Raw genomic sequence first — 19,102 nt, forward strand, 5'->3', positions numbered from 1 at the left:
ACTCTTCTGTGCTCTCCTCTTCAGCACAGCGTTAAACCTCCACGTCCCAGCACTCACCTTGTCCCTGTTCCTCAGAACCAGCAGCACTTCACAGACCTCTCTGGGGCTGTAGTTCTGAAACACCACCTCTGGTGGGCAAGGCTGAATTGAGCTCTGCTCTGGGTCAGCTGCTGAGAACTGCAAGGAGAGGCCAGAGAGAGCAGAGACAGGTTCAGCTGCTGGGAGGAAGATTCTGCTCCGATCCCCAGTGAAGTACAGACTCTGGGTGAGCACATCTGCCCAGCCCACACTGCGCAAACAGTGGCTCCTCCACCTCTGCCCTGGGCTGATGAAAAGCTCCTGGAGCAGGCTGAGCAGGCTCAAGCCAAGCTGCTCTTTTGGCATCCTCCTCAATTCTCACATCAAACAGCAAGGGCAGGGAAAGGCTACCTTGTGATGGGAGGTCCCGGGCTTGTCTTGAGGCTGGACAGCCTGAGGCAGCCTCAGCTTCTTAGCTCTGGCCAGCCTCTGCTTGGTGCTCAGAGACATCTCCTTCTGGAACGCAGAGGGAGTCAGCTGAAAGGCAAAAAATCCAGCAAGAGTCTCAGAAATGCCCTTGCTCATGAAGGCTTTTCTTCTTCACTTATTACTGATGAATAATTTGTGATCACAGCCACTAGGACAGTTCTGGAAACACTGGAAGTTGCCTGCTGAAATACTTAGCACCAATAAATTAATAATACAGAGTGCAATACACATACTCCAGCCACATGGCTCTGTCCCATGAGTCTCTCTGTGATTTGATGGGACATGTTTGGGGATTTCTGCTCTTTGGGCATTTGTTTCCTCTTACATTTCACTGGATTGAGGCAGTGACCTTTCCAGAGAGTGGGGAGGAGCTCTCAGAACTGCCTGAACTCCACCCCTGCACAACACTCAAAACTCACAGGCAGGAGATAGCACTGCTGGCTGAGTCCAAGGGAAGCAAGCAAGAAAAGCTGTAGCAAGAGTGAGGTGCACAGGAATGTGTCCAAGTTTTAGCTCTCTCTGCTACTTAGCATTGGTTTTCTCTGTCTGGGCTGACAGAGCCCTCGAGAGAAGAAAACAGAGGGATGTCCTTGGCAGAGCCTCAGCAGTGGGGCATCTTCAGTCAAGTGAGCTGCAGACAGCAAGGGACCTTTGTGGCCCTGGCTCCAGTGCTGCCTGCAGGGCTGCATCTGTGCCCACCCAAAGCAGCTGTTAGGAGAAAATGCAGACAGGCTCTGTGTCTAGGGGGCTGCAAGAGATTTCCCCAATGGAGGCGGACAGACCCCAAAGCCCAGGAAAATTTTGCCTGTCTGAGCAAAAAAGTCCTAAACGGGCTGAGTTATGGGAGAAATCTCAGCATATAATAGCAGTTAACACAGACAGTTTTTCCCTGCCACTTTTGTTATTTTGTTGGGCTGGGAGCACCCGGAGGGTCCGGCTCCCTACAGAACCACTTCTTCCCTGTCTGTCTACGCTGCTGTCGCCGCTTCCCCGCTCGCCACGGCAACCCAGCGCTCCGCTGTTCCGCCGAGGGAGCAGCCGCCGTGCCCCGACCGGGACAAACCGCGGCTGCTGAGCCCGGCCCGGCCGCAGCCCGCGGGACCCCGCTGCCGGCCGATGGAGCCCGGCCCCGCTGCCGGCCGATCCAGCCCGGCCCCGCTGCCGGCCCATGGATCCCGGCCCCGCTGCCGGCCGATCCAGCCAGGCCCCGCTGCCGGCCGATGGAGCCCGGCCCCGCTGCCGGCCGATGGAGCCCGGCCCCGCTGCCGGCCGATCCAGCCCGGCCCCGCTGCCGGCCCATGGAGCCCGGCCCCGCTGCCGGCCGATCCAGCCCGGCCCCGCTGCCGGCCCATGGAGCCCCTCCCGCCGCGGCGGGCACGCACGCTGGTGCGGTTGGCAGCACTTGCTCCCTCTGCCGAGCAGGAGCCGACACAGCGCCTCAGGGCTCTCGCGGTGACGCTCTGTCCCTGTCCTGTGTTACTCTCTCTGTTTCTCATTTTCTCTCTTTTCTGTCCCCCCTCTGGTCGGGACCATGCCATTTCTTTATCAACAAACAGTTTTCAGATACACTACTTGCTGGGTTTGTGCCTTATTTTCCTCTGAGAAATCTATCAAAAAGAATTCTCCTCTGCTCCCCTTACAGCAGGACAGGACAGTGACCCACGCTCCTGTGCCTCCCGCCGGTGTCTGCCTCTGACAGCAGAGCCACCCACCAGCCAAGGCCGTGGGGGAGTCTGTCAGGAGAGCACTTGTTTGACCTTCTCTGGCCCCAGCAGAAATTGCTTACAGCCCTGTCTCTCTCATGGCTGGGTTTGGGGTTTTCCCCTCTGACTTTTTTCCCCCTTCCCCACCTCCCCCCCTTTTTTCCCCTTTAACACTCTCCTGGGCCACCTGACACAGGGCTGGGCTCAGTCACTTGTGCTGCTTACAGTGGTGGGGTTGACCAGAAACACACCAGGCAGACACTTGTCTGCAGGGCTAGGCTTTAGCACCCAGTTGAATTCAATCTTGCCACCGTTCACCAGGGTGACATCGCTGTGATGAATTTCATTAAATATCTGGAGAGAAGGCACAGGAGAGGGAAGTTACAGACCCAGGCCTGCTGCTGGGAATCTCCTTCCTCCCTCCTGGGCTTGAAAGCAGACACATCATGGGAGCAGGGACCAGGGAGGAGATAGGGGCACTTGGAAACCTGGGGAACCCCCAGGCCCAGGGCACCTGCACAGCACCAGGGAGCTCTGGCAGCACACAGAGCTGTGGTAACAACCATGTGAGGGCCAGCAATAAATGAACCAGGGCACACAGGCCCTCTGCCCTCTGAGGGGTCACCAACAGCCAGGAGAAACAGAGACAGCACTGAGGCGTTCCAGGAGAAAAGGCACCTGCATGCAAGTATTGGCAAGCAACATAGATGCAACAAGGGAGTCACCCGGGGCAACACAGACAGGGCCAGCAGCTGGAAATATCTGTGGGCTTTTGACTGGAAAAGAGTGAAGTGGGGATTATTCTGGGACAGTCTCTCCAACTGTAGTGCCTGGAAGCCCAACTTCTTCCCTTGATTATTGTGTGGATTAAGCAAGAGCTTTAGACAAGAGCATCTCCTTGGAGGTCAGGCTTTAGGTGTGGATCAGCAGAGAGATGTCTCAGGGACACACCCCTCAGAGCACCCCCACTGGGACCCTGCCTGCCCCAGGAGGCAGTGTTAGGTACCCTGAAAAAGAGGCATTCCCAGCATTGTGGAGAGGGTTGGAGATGGCTATTTTAGAGCAGCTTGGATGCCAGATGTGTCCCTCAAAGGTTGGACTTCCAAGCCCCAGAGCCAACAAAGGGGCTGGGAAGGGAAGGGAGCCCTGGAGCGAGGTGGGCAGGAACCTGCTGGCCGTGGTGCCAAGGCAAGGAGCTGTGCCAGGGATGTGTGTGGTACCTGTAAGCCACAGTTGATCTCCTGGGGCCTCACGAGGTAGCTGAAATGTGAGATCTCCCCGGTCACCAGCACCTCGTAGGTGGGGCCTCCCTCCACGTGGCACAGCGCCGTGACATCGGAGATGGTGTTGAGGTGGCCAGAGAAGGTGAAGGAGACCTGCTGGCTCTCACCTGGCTGCAGCACACCTGACATTGGCAGGATACTGAAAGCCTGGATGGAAGACAGGAGAGATTGAGCTGTTGAGCATGGCAATGGATGCAGAAGAGCATCTTGGAGCAAAGTGCAGCTGTACCTGGAGGGGCCTATTCCCCAAACACTGCCAGAATCACCCTCACCTCATCCTGCATCCATGCCACTGACCAGTGCAGGGACCATGGGGAAAATCTTCTCCCACACTCACAGATCAATGCATTAATTAGTACATTACATGAAAGTGAACTGGGATGTCTCCTGGCAGTAGAAATTCTCTCTGATGCACAACTTGCCTTTAAAAAGCATTTCTTACTGCTTTTAGAAAAGGAGGAGGCTCAGAGTGAGAGCTCTTGGAGCTGAGCGAAGGAGTCCAGCCCAGCTCATCTGACTCCTGAGGCTCTTCCCCTCTCTCTGATTTAAATGCTGCTTTCTCAAAGTGCTACAGCAAAAGCTCCTGCAAAAATTTCCTATGGACCACCTGAGGAGTTCCAGGGGGAGCAGTGCCCTCCATAGGTGCTGCAAAGTGTCCTTGGGCAGCCCTACAACATGTCCTGCATGGCCTCTCCAACTACCAGTTGCTTCAGCAGCACTTTGTGATGGGCCTGCAGGGATGGGAGGCCCCTCTGTGGCCAATGCTGAGGGCCACCAGTGGCACTGGGAGCTCCAGCCCTGCTTGCCACACTGACAATGTGCAAGTGAGACAGATTCCCTCTTACCTCCTCCGCTTCGAGGGAAGTCTGCGGTTCGTCCACGGAGATGCTGAATCCCTCAAACCCTACTTGGTGGCGAGGGTATTCAGGAAGTTGATCTGATTGCACCTGAAAAAGAAGCCATTTTCTATGCTGGGAGGAAGAGACAGCCACTTTGCAAAGTCTCCGTTTGTAAGACAGCTCCAGGGCCAGCAGTGCAATAGCAGCTCTGGGTGAAAGCAGAGCCCTGCAAACAGGGAGTCTGGCTGCCTTGGGAAGAGGCTCCATGGAGATCAGGACTCATCCCAGCTTGCTCTGGGAAGGAAGCTGGAGGCCTTACCATGATGATGCAGATAAAAGCTTCATCTTTCATTGTGAGGGCAAAAAATCCCACACTCAGCACAGGTCTGTAGGACCTGAGTGAGCTTCTCCAAGGAAAACTCTCCTATTTCTCCCTCCCACACAGCCCACGTCCAGCCACTGGCCCTGCTGCCCAGCCCACTGTCAGGGCACCGGACAGCAGGGCAGCAAAAAGGGAGGTCAGCATGAGCATGACTTGGTGGTGGCAGGCTGGGGAGGCAACACAAGCAGTAGATGTACAAGAAAATCTACCTTGTCTCTTAAAGACTGGGTAAAATCATCCACTTCTTTCAGCATTCTGGCTGCCTGCTCCTGTCTCATCTTGAAGTGTCTCCATCGAGATGCTGGGGACTCCAAACTGGTCTTCTTCCCTTTTGGTGGTTGGGGTTTGAATTTAGGTGGGCAAAGCTCATCTCTGGAAAATAAGATAACTATTGTGAAAAATGCCAATCACTTGTTTTCAAAATTTTAAAAGTTTAATAGTAATAAAATGGTTATAAAAATAGTAATACAATTAGAGTAAAAATAATTTGGACAATTTGAATTAGGACAACAAATGGGACAACAAATACAAAGAGTTATGGATGTCTGGGTACCTTTTTCTGGGCAGCACGAGCCCGAAAAAGGACCCCCACTAACAAAGGATTAACCCTTAAGAACAATAGCCCGTTGCATATTCATACACTTCATACATGATGCATAAATTCCATTCAAACACAGGATTCTGTCTGGTCTTCATCAACTTCTTCCTTCTAATCCTAACAGTGCCTTTGAGGCGGGAAGAAGTTCATTTCTTCTGATAAGAGAGCAATAAATTCTTTTCTCTGAAAGATTTAGCTGTCCTGTGGCTGCTATCTGGTTCGAGTGCCTCATTCCTTTCTAAAAAAAAACCCCACTGACATAGTTCTTATTGTAACTACAAAAGTTACCTTTTAATTACAGGACTACAAGGACTAGGAGCCCTTCATCAAGGTGGACATGGCCTCAGGTCACAGAGGTCTGAGAAAGCAGCTTTCACCCCAGCTTTCCTTCCCAGGGGAAACCACTGTGGGGGCTGTGCAGCACCAAAGTGGTGGAAAACCTATTCCCTGAGCATCCAGCCTGAGCACAGCTGCTCAGTGCCATTTGTCAGATGCCAGGCAAACAGCTTTGCTCTTGGCCAAGTACAAACAGGACACAGCAAGAAGAGCTTCAAGGGGAGGGCAAAGGTGCACATACCTAAACCTGGTCACCTTGCTGTCGGAACGGAATGACCAGCGGTACTGGACGGGCAGTGGGCTGCAGTTGGTCATCTCCAGGGAACGCACTTTTTTAGTGCCAGCCATGACACAGCCAAACTCCACGGAGCTGGGCTCCATTTGGAGATTTGGGAAGTGAACTTCTCCCTCAAGGCTGATATGCTCCACAAAAGGATGGCCCCTGACCATGTCTATCTTCAGAACCTTCTCTTTTCTCCAGCTCTTAAAATCCAGTTCATAAGCTGGGTCAAACGTGACATAGAGATGACAGGTCTCCCCTACATCCACTCTCACAGGCTGCAAGGAGATGAGCAGTAATTAATCACCTGTGGGATGATGTCCCAAGGTCTGACAGCATGAAACAGTAAATGCTCCAAGTGACCCCAGCACGGGCTTCTCAGTTCATGGTTCATCTCTCTACAGCAGGGGTCTGGCTGCAGGCACCACAGGCCAGTCCAGGATCCCTCAGGCTCCCGTTTCTGTGCTCAGCCCCAGTACAAGGGGGTGGCTGCTGGAGAGCTGGCATGGCTTTCCAGGAGACACCTTCCCTGCATGGCTTGCCCAGACCCAGCTGCCTGCTCCCCTCTCCCTGTGCCTTAAAGCCAGGATGGATCTACTCAATTCAGATAAGATTTTGATTCCTTCAGCAGCTTTGCTGATTCAGCTCAGGCCAGCCCACTGCTGATGCTACAGAATAAACTTCTTGACTCAAGGAGCTCCCAACAGAAAGGCACCACCACATCCCTCCTCTTCAGACCCCACTGGAGGAGGCCAGGGCTGCTCACCTGGCCACCTGGGAGGGGCTGCTGCTCCTTATCACAGACCAGGAACGGCTGCTCCAAGTGCAGCATGAGGTCCAGTGGCAGCAGGCAGGTGTTTTTTAAAGACAAAGGCTGGTACTGCAGTGTCAGGACATCACTGGGTTTCTATGGAAACAGGAGACAAGGAAAAACAGCCTCAACTAGAAACAGACCTCCTTCTGCTTCTGCTGCAGCTCACATTTTTCAGCCTCACGAGTGCATACATTTCTGTTTACCCTTTCTATTTGTTTCTACCCTTCCAGGAGGTTTCTCTTGACAGCAGGTGCTTTTCATGTTTAGAAACCACAGCATCCTCTGGAGGACAGGGAAAACTCCCAAGTACAGATGAGGGAATAGGCCCCTGAGAGGAGGTGGCTGCTTGACCAAGATCTAAAGCAAAAAGTGAATCCAGGCCATTTGTCTCCAGTTTTGTCTCTCTATTGGGCAGAACAGCACTAGAGGATCTTCACTCACATACAGTCATTTCTCACAACCTTCCTGGCTCTAGCAGCCTCAAAAAGCACTTTGTCTGCACCACGTGTCCTGCAGCCCCTGCTACAGGGACAAGGTGTCTGTGGTCTCAAAGCTCTGATCAGCCTGGGCTCTTCCTTCCTGTCTGAGCATTGTGCTGGGCTTCCTGCATGGTTTAGAGAAGCCAGAGACTTTGGGAAACGACTTCTGCATGTACTGATACCAAACAGGTGCTGTGCCATAGTATGCAATAAATCAGTTTGTGTGTGTGGCATTGAGCAGAACCCAGGCAGAATCAGGGAGAGCTGAAAAGCTTCTCAATTACATCTGAACTGCCTGTTCCAGGGATTCTGTACTTCACTGGAAGCCTGGGAACCAGAGGAGAGGCCTGAAACTACAGAAACCAAATCATTAACCATCTTTTCTTTTTCAGACAGCTTGCAGGAGGCAGAAAGATGATGCTGGAGTTGGAATCCAGAGACTAAAGGGCACCTGCTCTGCCTCAGTGTTATCATCACTGCAGTTGCAGGATGCCTGGGGGTCGTTTGAAGCAGAGGAGGCTTAGGGAAATGCACAGAGCTGATCCATATAGCTGTACCATCAAGCATCCATGCCAACAGCAGAGAAGGCAAAGAGACACAGGAGATGTTGGGTTTTTCCTTGTCAGCCTGAGGAATTCGCAGGAATCTCCAGTTTTCCCAGCTTCCCTACAGCATCAGTGTACAGACATCACCGTGCCTTGGAGGGTCCTCAAAAGCCTCCCTTTACAGTGAGCACAGAAACTGGCATTTCTCTGGGGTGGCCACCATCTCCTTGGCACTGCAGCTGGAACTGCACTTTTACTTTGGGAAAGTCAAATACCAGTCTCATCTCTAAAAGCATCTTCACTCACTTTACAAAGTGCCTCAGGAAGGGTAAAGAGGGGCTTTAGCACAAGCACACACCCCCCTCAGCCATGCTGTTAAAATGCCAGCATGCAATCCAGACTTACCTTCTCCACATAGAAAGAGAATTGTCTGGCTGATACTTCTATAGAGGGGTGAATGAACTGACAGGTAATGATTGTTTCTATTATCCTCTCCATCTTGGGGGATGTCCCAATGATGGCTTCACAGAACACATAATCCTGCACCTCCTGCAAGCAAGAGTCACTTGTCACCAGTGCGTAGTGGCAGGGCACCCTGCAAATGCCCTGCATTGGCTCTGCACCCACCACGGGCCCTATTCCTGCCACAGTTACAGTCCCTGCCCCCTTTTCTTCCTGTGCTCAATTGTCTGTAACACTGCACCCCAATAACCACAAAAGGCATTTGTAAGAAACCCCCTCCCTTGACATGGCTTTTGTTTTACTCCGTGCTCACCCCAGATAAACCACTTGGCACTTGTTTAGTTCACTTTCTTTTTGGACTCCTAGTCTACGTGTAACTTATTTCTCTGCCCTTCTTTGCTGACTCAGCATGCAACACTGCTTGCCCCAAAAGAGCAGTATTTCCATCCACCCCTGCTTTGGGATCAGCACTGGGTTTTGCTAGGTGTGGAATCACAATAAAGTCTCAGCTGGTCTGATGGTGGCCAGCAAGGAAAGCAACTGGTGCTGCCACAGAAACGAGTAGCCTTAAATCAGTTTTGTGAAGGCCCCTGCTCATTTCCCCAGGCAAATGTCAAGGGCCTGTGGAACAAGCCCAGAGGAGGGGATCTCACCTGTGGGATGCGGGAGAAGCCTCGCAGCACCATGTCCTCAGACTGGCCTGGCTGCAGGTCCATTGACAGTGGCTCCAGCCCAAACACGGGGCTGGCACGTTTGGGGCACTGGGAATCATCCTTGGCCCTGGGGCTGCTGAGGGTTGAGACACTCTGGCCCCCCTCCTCAGGTGGGCTGTAGCATTCCACACTCCAGAAGAGCTGATGGTAACGGCGGCCCTTGTTTGTTACTTTGAACTGATGAATACAGGGCACGAGGCTGGAATAGAAGGCAGGATGGAAAAGAGTATGAGAGTAGCTATTTCCCTGGTCATCAGATTGCTCCCAGTGAGCAACCTGAGGTGTTAATTGCTTAGAGACTCTCTTCATTTGCAGCTCTTAATGTGGACCAGAAGTGGTGTCTGATAAGGTGCCCTTTTGATGTCATTATTGCAAAGAGAAATATGTTTATAATGGTAATGTAACATTTTCCAGGTGAGGCTAACAGGACGTGGTGTTTTCCCCCAAAATGTTTGTTCTGGGGTGATTCATACTGTTGCTGCATTTTGTATTAATCTGTGCCCAAAGCTGAAACTGAATCTTTGAGATGCTGCCCTTGGGGACCTTGTGTGTGGGGGTAGGATTGCAGGCATTCCTAAAAGCGGCTCAGAGGCAGTTTCTGGATGATCCCAGCAAGCTGGTAAAAATCATCTGCCTGCTCCAGGAGAGGAAACCAGGGGAGCAGAGCCTCTCTCGTTCGTATCAGCCTTGGCTCTGCACTGGTAGCCATTTGTAGAAATTTCATTTTGCAATTAGAAACTGTTTGGAAGTGAACTTTGCAAACTCTGCTGGCAACTCTGCCTCTGGAACTGCTCTGTGGGCTCCTGCCTTCCTGGTGGGGGTTGTCACCCTCCTGTCTCTTTGTTCCCAGGGCCCCTGCTTGCCTGGGAGGTGCCATTGGGAAAGGGCAAGGGCAAGGGCAAGAGAAAGGATCTTCCCTTGGTGCCTCAGCCACATGGAGGGACTGCCTCATCTGGGCACCATTTCAGGAACCTTTAGTTCTGGGGCAGCCTGTGAGATCATTACTCGATCAAGTGAGGACATCAATGTATTAGAACTAGAGACAGTTTGTGGCAATTTAGCAACTGGTTTCCCTTTCAGTGGCTTTTGAGGGTGTCTAACAACTCTCAAGTGCCCATCACATGTTTGTAAAGGAATCTCTGCCTTTAGGGAAGGAGTCAGGGCTTTGAACACTGAAGAAGATCTTGCCTGAAGGACTACAGAAAAACTGCTCCTTGTTGAGACAGGAGGAGAGGTGGGAGTGGAGAGATCTCCTACCTGAATTGGTATCCCAAGTTGAGCTCTGGGGCAAATGGTTTGTCTGTGACAATTGTGGTGCCAATGCCGAAAGCCTGGAGAAAGACACTGCTCCAAAGGCTGTTCCCAAGGAACAGCTGGACAGCGTCATCAAAACCCACAGTGTCATCCAGGGTTGCTGTGACAGTCACAGGAACCTCACCCCTAGCAGGGATCGCTCCTTCACTGGGTTCAATAACAAAGCAGTTGGATTTGGAAGCCTGTAAGACAAGCATAATATGCATTTAGGATGGAAACCACACACCCTGGTGTCTTGTGGGATATAAGAAAAGGAAAGACTAAAGAGGGGAGGATAAAAATCCTGAAGGCTTAATCTCCCTAAAGTTAAGCTACAGTACTGGGCAACAGCAGAGCTCATACAACCTGTATTTTCCCCTCCTTTAAGGGACTCACCCAATTAACCCCGTTTTGCCCAACCCAAGGGATGCTTATCCTCAGGAGAGTGTTCCTTCCCCAGTCTTTCTCTGCACTGTGGGCCAAGGAAAGCTGCTTTCTCTCTCCTGGCCTCTCACAAAGGCTCAAGGCCAGAGGAAGGCAGGACTGCTCAAATCCCACTGCAGAAACCACATGGCTGGAGGACACTGCTGAGAGCCTGAAGAATGTCTCTGCAAAACCAGGGAAGCAAAACCCCAACACCAAACTAATCTTTCCCAAGGGGCCACCAGTGCTTCTCAACACCCCCTAAAGGACTGAAGCCCTCACTCCCCACCAATCATCAGCTGTAGAGAGGTGCCCCAGTGCCCTCTGCCTAAAGAAAAGTCACCTCCAAATGCTTATAGCAGAGCAGGAAAGCAGGAAGCAGAAAGAAAACTGGACAACATGTGCTCTGTGGGCATGGCCCACTCTTCCCAAGAACTCTTGTCATCTGCTTTCTCATGGACTTCACAGATTGGCCAAGAGAGCTGGAGGCTGCCCAAAGGAGGGAGGAAAGGCCTTGCACCAGCACAGCTGTGCAGACACCACAGCTCTGCAGGTCTGGCCCTGGCAGGAGCACATGAAACCCAACCTTTACACACCATGAGCACCCAGCCAAGGGGCATTGCTCCCTGCAGAGGCTGAAAGCAGAACTCCATTGTGGAGTCAGGGAAAGCTGCCCTGGAAAAACCCCTCGCTTTAGAATAACATTTATCTCCCAAACAGCTGGAAAAGCAGCAAGAGGAAAAGTCACACCCCTCCTCCTTGGCCCAGGAGGCTGTGGCTGGACTCTCCCACATGGCCTGATGCTTTATCCACAGACACAGACAAGTCCATGGTATCAGGTTTTAACCAGCTCCACACGTTCAACACACCCAGCATGAAGAAGAACAAACCTCAAGCCCCTCACAGATCTCCCCCTCCAGCAGACATCCCACCCAGCCCCAGGCCCAGCCTACAAGCCCTTCCTGGCTGCACCAGCCCTGCTCCCCCTGCCAGGGGAGCAGCCCCAGCTCCTTCTGCCCTATGCAGCCCCCACATATTAAACAGCCTTTCTCTGCAGCTGCTCCCCAAAGATGCTCTTCAATAGCACAGAGATCACAGGCTGGGGGGTGCACAACCTCCACCCTTGTCCTTGTGTGGACAGCCCAGCTGGCTTGACCCCCAGGAGGTGTGAAAATTGCCTCCCCACCAGCAGTCTGAGGACACACCTCACACCCTGCTCTCTACTATTAACAGCAGTTTGGCACAAAGCAAATGTAGATGGGACAGGGAAACCACAGTGAAATCCATGCTCTGGGGAGCAAAGGACCACAGGTTTCTCTTGATCTCGGAGCTCCAAAATGTGACACACACAGCTAAAGACAAAAGATAAAATTAAGGGAGAACTTGTCAACACAACCCAGATTAATTGCTGCTCCAACATCTCTGCACCTGACCTCACTGAGGGGTGCCCCAGCTAAAACCACTCCAGAGCCAGGTTCCTCTTGCCTCGCTCAGAGGGAATATTGGAGTATCTTGCCTCCTCTCACACAGGACAGTATGGAAATCTTGCTTTTAAAAGCCAAGTCATGGCTGCTACTGACCAGTCCATTTCCCTGGAAAACAGCCCCACAGATACTTACCATTTCTATGCTGAAGTCTACAGGGACAAGACATTCACTGAAGAGGGTAAAGCTTTGTGAAGCAGGCTGTAGAACTGGGATCCTGCCAAACTCTAACACAGTTGGACTTGGGTAGATTTCTGCCAGCCGTCCAGAGCTCCGTAATTCTACTCCCTGTTCCAGGAAGCAGGCAAGAAAGATTAAAAACCACTCAAAACAAACCACAACAGGGAAACCTAAAAAAGCTTAAACAGCTCAACCCTGCTCAATTATTGCTTTAGGGACAGCTACCACACTCCAGCTGAAATGCTGGGCTTTTGGGAAAAAAGAAAAAGAAAATTACATGTTCACCTCATAATTTAAAAGGATTAAGGTAAGAGAACCTTTCAAACTACAAATTATTGGCCCAAAGGTAAAAGCTTTGCAAGAAATCTCTAGTTAAGACCAGGCTGACAGTTAAACAACTGGTTATTCTGGCAGGGAGAAACCCTCCTTTTTAAGGTAAGCAGCCTGATAGTTGAAAGCAACTGTTTTGTCAAACTTCAAGCTCCCTGGCACAGCCTGCATTGCCTGTCCTTCCTGTTCACTGATTTACATGCAGTGCCACAATGGCCCAGGTTCAGATGTTTGGTGCTGTCCAGGGAATTTGGCATCATCATTTCATTATGTTTTAATCTAAGTTTAAATCCTTACAACCACTCTTCAAATGCCAGCTTTCCTTTCTTTTACACAAAGCTCAAGGTTCCCAGAAGTCTTCTGACATCTTTTGTGCTCAGAGAGATGACAAGACATTTGAAAACAGGTGTTTCCAAAGTTAACAGCATTTTAAAGCTTAATTAACTAAAACTACCCTAAATTCCAGCTTAGATGAACTACCTTCTGCGTCAGACACTGAGATCACCACCTATGAGGCATGGGCTGTTTGTGCCACCCATCCCTGCTGTCCTTCTCCCCAGCAGCCTGTGCCTGTTTTCCCTGGAAGAATCCCTGTCCCTGTGCACCCTGCCAGGAGCAGTTGCACACAGGCTCACATCTCCCCTTGCACTCACCCGTGGGTTTCTCTCATCCCCGAACACGCCGACGAGAGCCTTGGTGCGATGCTCGCCCAGCGTCTGCACTTCGATGATAACTGGGATCTCTGCAGTGCCGTAAGGCTGCACAATCCCACAGGGCTTGGGGCTGGAGTAGAGCACGGGAGAGTCGTCCTTGCGTTTCTGGAAGGGACAGAATGAAATGCAACTTCAGAGGGACCTCTGAAGAAACTTTAGACTCCTTAACATCCACCGCAACAGCAACTTACACACACGTTTAAAACTCCCCAGGACAAAGGTAAAGGCACAAACAAGCTGCAAGAATTGTAGGCTTAGCACTCCCAGGGGATCCTGCAAGGAGCCTGCCAGCACAGGCACTGGAGTCTGTGAATGCAGCAGCTTTTCACAACCCTCTAAGACCTCCCACAAGAAAACACCCTGAAGACTAGACTAGAACATAAACTGTTTCCTCAGGAGGTTAAACTGCATCCTAAGGTTTACATTCAGGTAGGATCCTTTTCTCAGCAGATCTTTAAGACTGAATAGAAACCAGCAAGGTCTTATCCAAACCCTTTTTTCCACTAATAGTCTCCCCAATAATATTTGACAGGAGGAGGTGGACGTGATGCCAAACCTGGGGAATAAGCCCATAGCAGCCAGGAAGGTTGCTGAGGTTCCTGATGAAGAGCTTCCTCTCGTACGGCACTTTCAGGTGGCACTCGTGGTACAGAAGGATTTGGGGGTACACATTCAGCTCTGGAACAAGACATCTGGGCAAAGAGATGACCCCAAGGGAGTCAGAGATACTGAGAGAATGGAGAACATTTACCCCCAAAGACTGTGAAATGGAGCAGAACACGTTGGTCACTGTCAAATGCACATTGAACAGCCCTACAGGGATAAATTGCCTTCTACCTCTTCCCACTCCAACATGTCTTGTCAAGGAGGGGCAAACCCTGAGAGGCAGCACCCAGAGGCTGCCAAGTGCCCCAGGCAGAGCACTTTGTGCCACAGCTGCCTCAGCCCCTCCTTTACCCAAGAAGGCTTGACAGGACTCCTGGAACAGTCCCAGTGACCCATGAGCTCTGGGGGAGCCTTCCCAACAAGGATCAGGGTTCCCTAAGGCTCAAGGAACACACAACCCTAGTGTCTCATAAAAATGACTCCCTTCTCTGCCATGGTGCTGTGGCCCTGCCTGAGAACTCAGCTGCTGGCCCCAGCCTTGGAGGGCACGAGACAGCAGCTGCCCCACAGAGTGGCTGATCAGCCACCCCCTCCCAGGCCCTGCAGCTCCCTGGCTCCTTCACTGCACAGCTCCAGGCACTGACTGGCCCCAGCTCCATTTGCTTGACAAAATGGCAGCCCAGGCACTGCCTGGATGGCTCTGCCTGGGAGAGGGAACAGCACCAGGGAGCTGCATCCCTCTGGCATCACACTGACACCCACAGCAGCACAGCAGGGTGGAATTCTGCTGCAGCAAGAACGACTTTTGGTTTAAGTCTGAGAACATTAAAGCTCAAAATGGGAAGCACAGGGAAGGAGAAAAACTGGAGCTGACCTGCCACATCAAGGCTGCTTTCCCCTCATAAGACCTTGCCCTCCCCACTCTTGCTGGGAGCCACTTTCCCCTGTCATGTGCCCTCATGGACAGAGCCAGACCCTGACTCTCAGCAGGCTGCCTGGTGTGTCCCAAACCAATGCAGGGTGGTCACAACCAGCACAACTCCATCTCTTGCAGGGAGAAGGAGAGGAGGCCCTCGGGAAATTTGTTCCACCTCAAGCACCAAAACCCAGGCCAATCAATGATATCATTCCTGGTCCCTTTAGAAAAGGGCCCAGGACCGTGCTGGGCTGTGAGCAGGGGCTTTTCACCACAGGCTGCTGCCCAAGCACTGCTGTTCTCATGTCCAGCTGGCACAACATGAGGCCATTAAGCAGCTCTTCTCCTTGGCAGCTGCAGCCAGCAAAGCCTGTGCAAGACAGTGCCTGGGGGAGGCCAGGAAGGGCTGGTACCTGGCCTTGATGACCACTGATGCCACTCCCTCACCAAAACCCTCCAGGTCCACCAGCAATCTCTGTTTGTATCTCATCACGGTGTTGGAACACAGGGTCACCTGGTAGAAAAAAGAGCAGTAAATTCTTCCTTACAAAAGCTCATTACCCATGTGTGATATCCTCCAGTTCTTGAGGAAGGATTTGGCTTTAATTCTTCTGCTGGTCCATGTGTAGAGCACAGACTCAGAGTAACAAAAGCCTTCTGGCAATACCAGATTTGTTAAACACACTTTGCTATCACAGCATAGGTCAGCTTCATTAAAACATTAGACTAAAGCTCTACACACCACTGTATTCAAATTAAGGGGCCAATTTCTCATCTGACTACAATGACATAAATGCAGAGGAAATCTGACTTGAACACAATGAGTTCAGCTTTACAGCAGAAGGCTGAGGGCAAAGTGTGGCCCAGCAGGTGCTGGGCAGTTCATGGCTGCCATGGTACCCAGAGCCCGGGCTGGCTCTTAGAACTCCGGCACCACGCCAGGAGTGGGGAACTGCCCCAGGGTGGGCATTTACCAGAGGCAGAACCCTCAGAGCCACTTGCTGTACAGCGCAAGAGACAAGCCACCACAGGGACCAGGCAGAGGAGAAAGGAGGAGGCTCTCTGTCTTGAAGTTCCACAAGGAAGGGTTTATTCCAGATAAAGGAATCAGAGGCACAAGAGCCCTGGACACTCCTGTGCAAGGGCTTTTGTAAAAATACAAATCAGGGGGTGGATACAAACAGCAAATCAATAGGGAATCCTCAGGGGAGGAGTGAGGGGATTACATCAAGTGTCTGGGACCACTGGGGGTAGGAGGGTAAAGAGGATGGGTCACATGGCCAATGGGGTCTCCAAGAATAGGGGAATTCCAAAGGGGTATTGCAATCAGGGATTGGCCCGAGGTTAAAGTGGCAAAGAAGGTTTGGGAACAAAAGGGGCTGGGTTGCCTAGACAGGCAGGGAAAAGAGCTGGAACAAGGGGCAGGGAATGGCATGAGGGACAGCATTGAGGGAGGGTAAAACACAGGGGTGAGCCACCTCAGAGAGAACATGGGTGTACAACAGAACAAGGAATCGATAAAATAAATTTGAACCGCAACACATGGCTGCAGAGGTTTTTGTCTCCACTGGAGATCCCTGCAGTGAACACAAATTTTTCTGCTCCTCAGGAGAGGGAAAATGAGACCAAGAAGAAAAGCTAACTGCTTTATACAATGACATCTCTCTGACAGCCACCTTCTGCCTTCAACCTTGCTCTGCCCACTTGCAATCAAAGAAATCGCTCTCAAAACCACAAGAATGGCTTCAGGACTTGACCATATGGTATTGATCTCAGTGTAGGATTTTGGAAACAAACCAGTGCTCCTTGAGGAACATCCCGGGTAAGCCAGCTAGCAGAGGCCTCCCAGCAGTGCAGATCTCTCACTCCCAGGATTCTCAAAGCTGGCACCAGAGCTAAAGCCCTCCCACACTCCAGTGAAGCTTCAGCCCTGGTGCTGAAGCATCTACGGCTGGATTCTTCCCATACCTCAATGTCCTGGTGTCCCTGGGGGAGGATGGTTCCTTGGCTGGGATTCATTGTGAACTCCCTTGGCTCCACATAGAAATGAATTCCCTTCTTCCAGGATGGGTCACCTTCTTTGCGTATTTGATCAAAGCTGCTCACAGCCGGCTGCGTGCCATCGTCCGACATGCGGAGCTTGAACGTCATGGGCACCATGGAGCAGTTGGTGAGGCGAATGCTCTTGGTGCAGGGAAAGCCTAAGAAAGGACACAAATATCCATTCAGGCACCCATTATGGCATGATCCTGGTGGGAATATCCTGCCAGGATAAAAGTGAGATTGGAGTTTAGCTCTTTATTTTCTGAACTACAGCTCACCGAGAAGCTGCATGAGGAATTAATCGTCACTGAGTTCCCTTTGACACTGATTCCAGACCGCAGCCTTGAAAATGCCCATTCCTAGCCCTGCTGAACACTGCAAGCTTCTCTCTTTGGGATGGGGAGGAGCTCCCTCCCCTGCCCCAAACCATCACCAGTTATCTCTCAGTGATGAGTGTGCACCCAGACCCAGCATTTACTCTGAAAATTCAAGCTGTAAAATTCCCTGGTAAGTCTGCCAACACTCCCACTGTTTTCACGATACATAAACAGTGAGTTGTCATTGAGAAGAAGCTACAGCAAAAGAAAATGAGGATGGAATCAGGAACTAGAATGTGATGCACCTTAATGCAGTTTCTCTCTGCAGGACCCTTAAAGCATCTCTTGGTTTGGGCCAAACAGACTGAGCACGTGACAGCTCAGAGTCCACTCAACTGGGGGCAAACCCCAGCCTTGGTTTGAGATTAGCATTTAGGAACCAGGTCCCACCTCACCCAACAAACAGGGACATCACAGCCATGCTGCTCACTGTGATTGTGCCTGCAAGGGGATCCCCACTTTGGCTCTGAGATTTGCTTTCCATCCTGCAAAGCCAGAGATACCGCCACACATGGTGGGGATCTGTCTTTTAAAGCAGGACAGAGACACTAGAAAATACTGCCTTTCTATTCCTTGGTTCTATTTGATCTCACAATGGCAAAATGCCCCCTGAGGCAGCAGCCCTGCAGCCCTGCAGTTCACAGCCTGAAGAGGCTGCTGGGGCAGACCAGGAGTGAGGGATGCTTTTCTGTTGGAAGGCACAGATCCCTGACGCTGTGTCCCAGCCCAGGCAACACTCACCAAAGGAGATGTCCCCGAAGTCGAGCTCAGGGAGGTTGAAGTGTAAATTCGGTCCAGTGACGCTGCCCCTGGAGGCCGAGGACAGAGCAGGAAAGGGCTCGGTTAAAGGGATTGCAAAGGTCCGGCTGCCGTGGCTCGGGGCACAAAACCTGGGCTCAGGGCACCCTGGGTTTCCAACCAACACAGCACCGTGTGCTCAGCACAGGGCCCTGTGCACAGGGGGCAGCTCAAGCCAAGTGGCCAGCAGCCAACAGCCACTGATGGGCAGGCAGGAGAAGCCCCTGGGATGCTGGGGGTCCCATGAAGGACCCTGAACACACACCCAGACATGGCTCCGTGCCTCAGTTTCCCCAGCTGCAATGGGATGGACATCAAGGTGTCCCCACAAACTTCTGTAACCAGCCTTTCCAGCCACAGGTTCCCTGCTTTGCTCCTTCTTAGCTGGAACTGCTGTTCCCGTGGAGGAGCTTTCTCAGGAGAGTTTGACCCACACAATCATTACAGACACAGTTCTGAGACATGAATCCAGGGGAGCCCCAAACATCCTCTGAAAAGAGCAGCAACAGTTCTACCCAGGGGACAGGTGAATCCTAGAGGAAAGGACTGGTGAAAGGTTCCCTCTTGATTTCCAAACTAAAAAAGCAGCACTTTTCCTCCAAAAACAAAGCCAGCATAATTGTTTCTCCACTATGGGCAGACCTACTCACCACTTTTGTCTTGCCAAATAATAACTTCCTTGTTCCTTTTTATCCATCTCCCTTATCTTATTGGTACAATCAAGTGCAGATTGCTTTCATTTCTTTACTGCCTTGAGCCAGTGCCCCCCAACAGCAGGAGCCCAGCTCCAAAGCTGCAGAGCAGCCAGCATCAGCTCTCCTGCTTCCACTCCATTATCCTAGCAGCACGTGGCTCGGGCTGGCAGGGACAAGGCCTCACACTGCTGTGGTGCTGAGGACTGAGCTCTGCCTCCCCTGTGATCAGCCCTTCTCCCTTTGGCTGGGCCAGGATTGTCTCCTGCCATGGCACCAGCCCATGGGATGGTGCCCCAGTCCTTG

General features: G+C 51.8%; 2 protein-coding genes across 5 annotated transcripts in view; both read right to left on the minus strand.

The window, feature by feature from the left end:
• Nucleotides 1-1,591, minus strand: part of HYDIN (HYDIN axonemal central pair apparatus protein) — a 29,015-nt gene extending 27,424 nt beyond the window's left edge. For all 4 annotated transcript variants that reach the window (XM_054516155.1, XM_054516156.1, XM_036390401.2 and 1 more), the window contains exons 1-2: nt 430-1,591; nt 58-177 (exon numbers count right to left, since the gene is read on the minus strand). In XM_054516155.1, coding sequence (XP_054372130.1) covers nt 58-177; nt 430-603 — 294 coding nt within the window. In that variant the 5' untranslated portion in view covers nt 604-1,591. The remainder of the gene's footprint in view (nt 1-57; nt 178-429) is intronic.
• Nucleotides 1,592-6,057: 4,466 nt separating this feature from the next.
• Nucleotides 6,058-8,950, minus strand: LOC118691402 (hydrocephalus-inducing protein homolog). The gene is made up of 4 exons (XM_036390568.1): nt 8,882-8,950; nt 8,172-8,315; nt 6,703-6,835; nt 6,058-6,131 (listed from the first exon to the last, which is right to left on the minus strand). Exons 1-4 carry the CDS (start codon nt 8,942-8,944, stop codon nt 6,058-6,060), a joined length of 414 nt encoding a protein of 137 aa, XP_036246461.1. The 5' UTR covers nt 8,945-8,950.
• Nucleotides 8,951-19,102: the final 10,152 nt, after the last annotated feature.

Source organism: Molothrus ater, chromosome 12, assembly GCF_012460135.2.
Source record: "Molothrus ater isolate BHLD 08-10-18 breed brown headed cowbird chromosome 12, BPBGC_Mater_1.1, whole genome shotgun sequence".
NCBI classification, from domain to species: Eukaryota; Metazoa; Chordata; class Aves; order Passeriformes; family Icteridae; genus Molothrus; species Molothrus ater.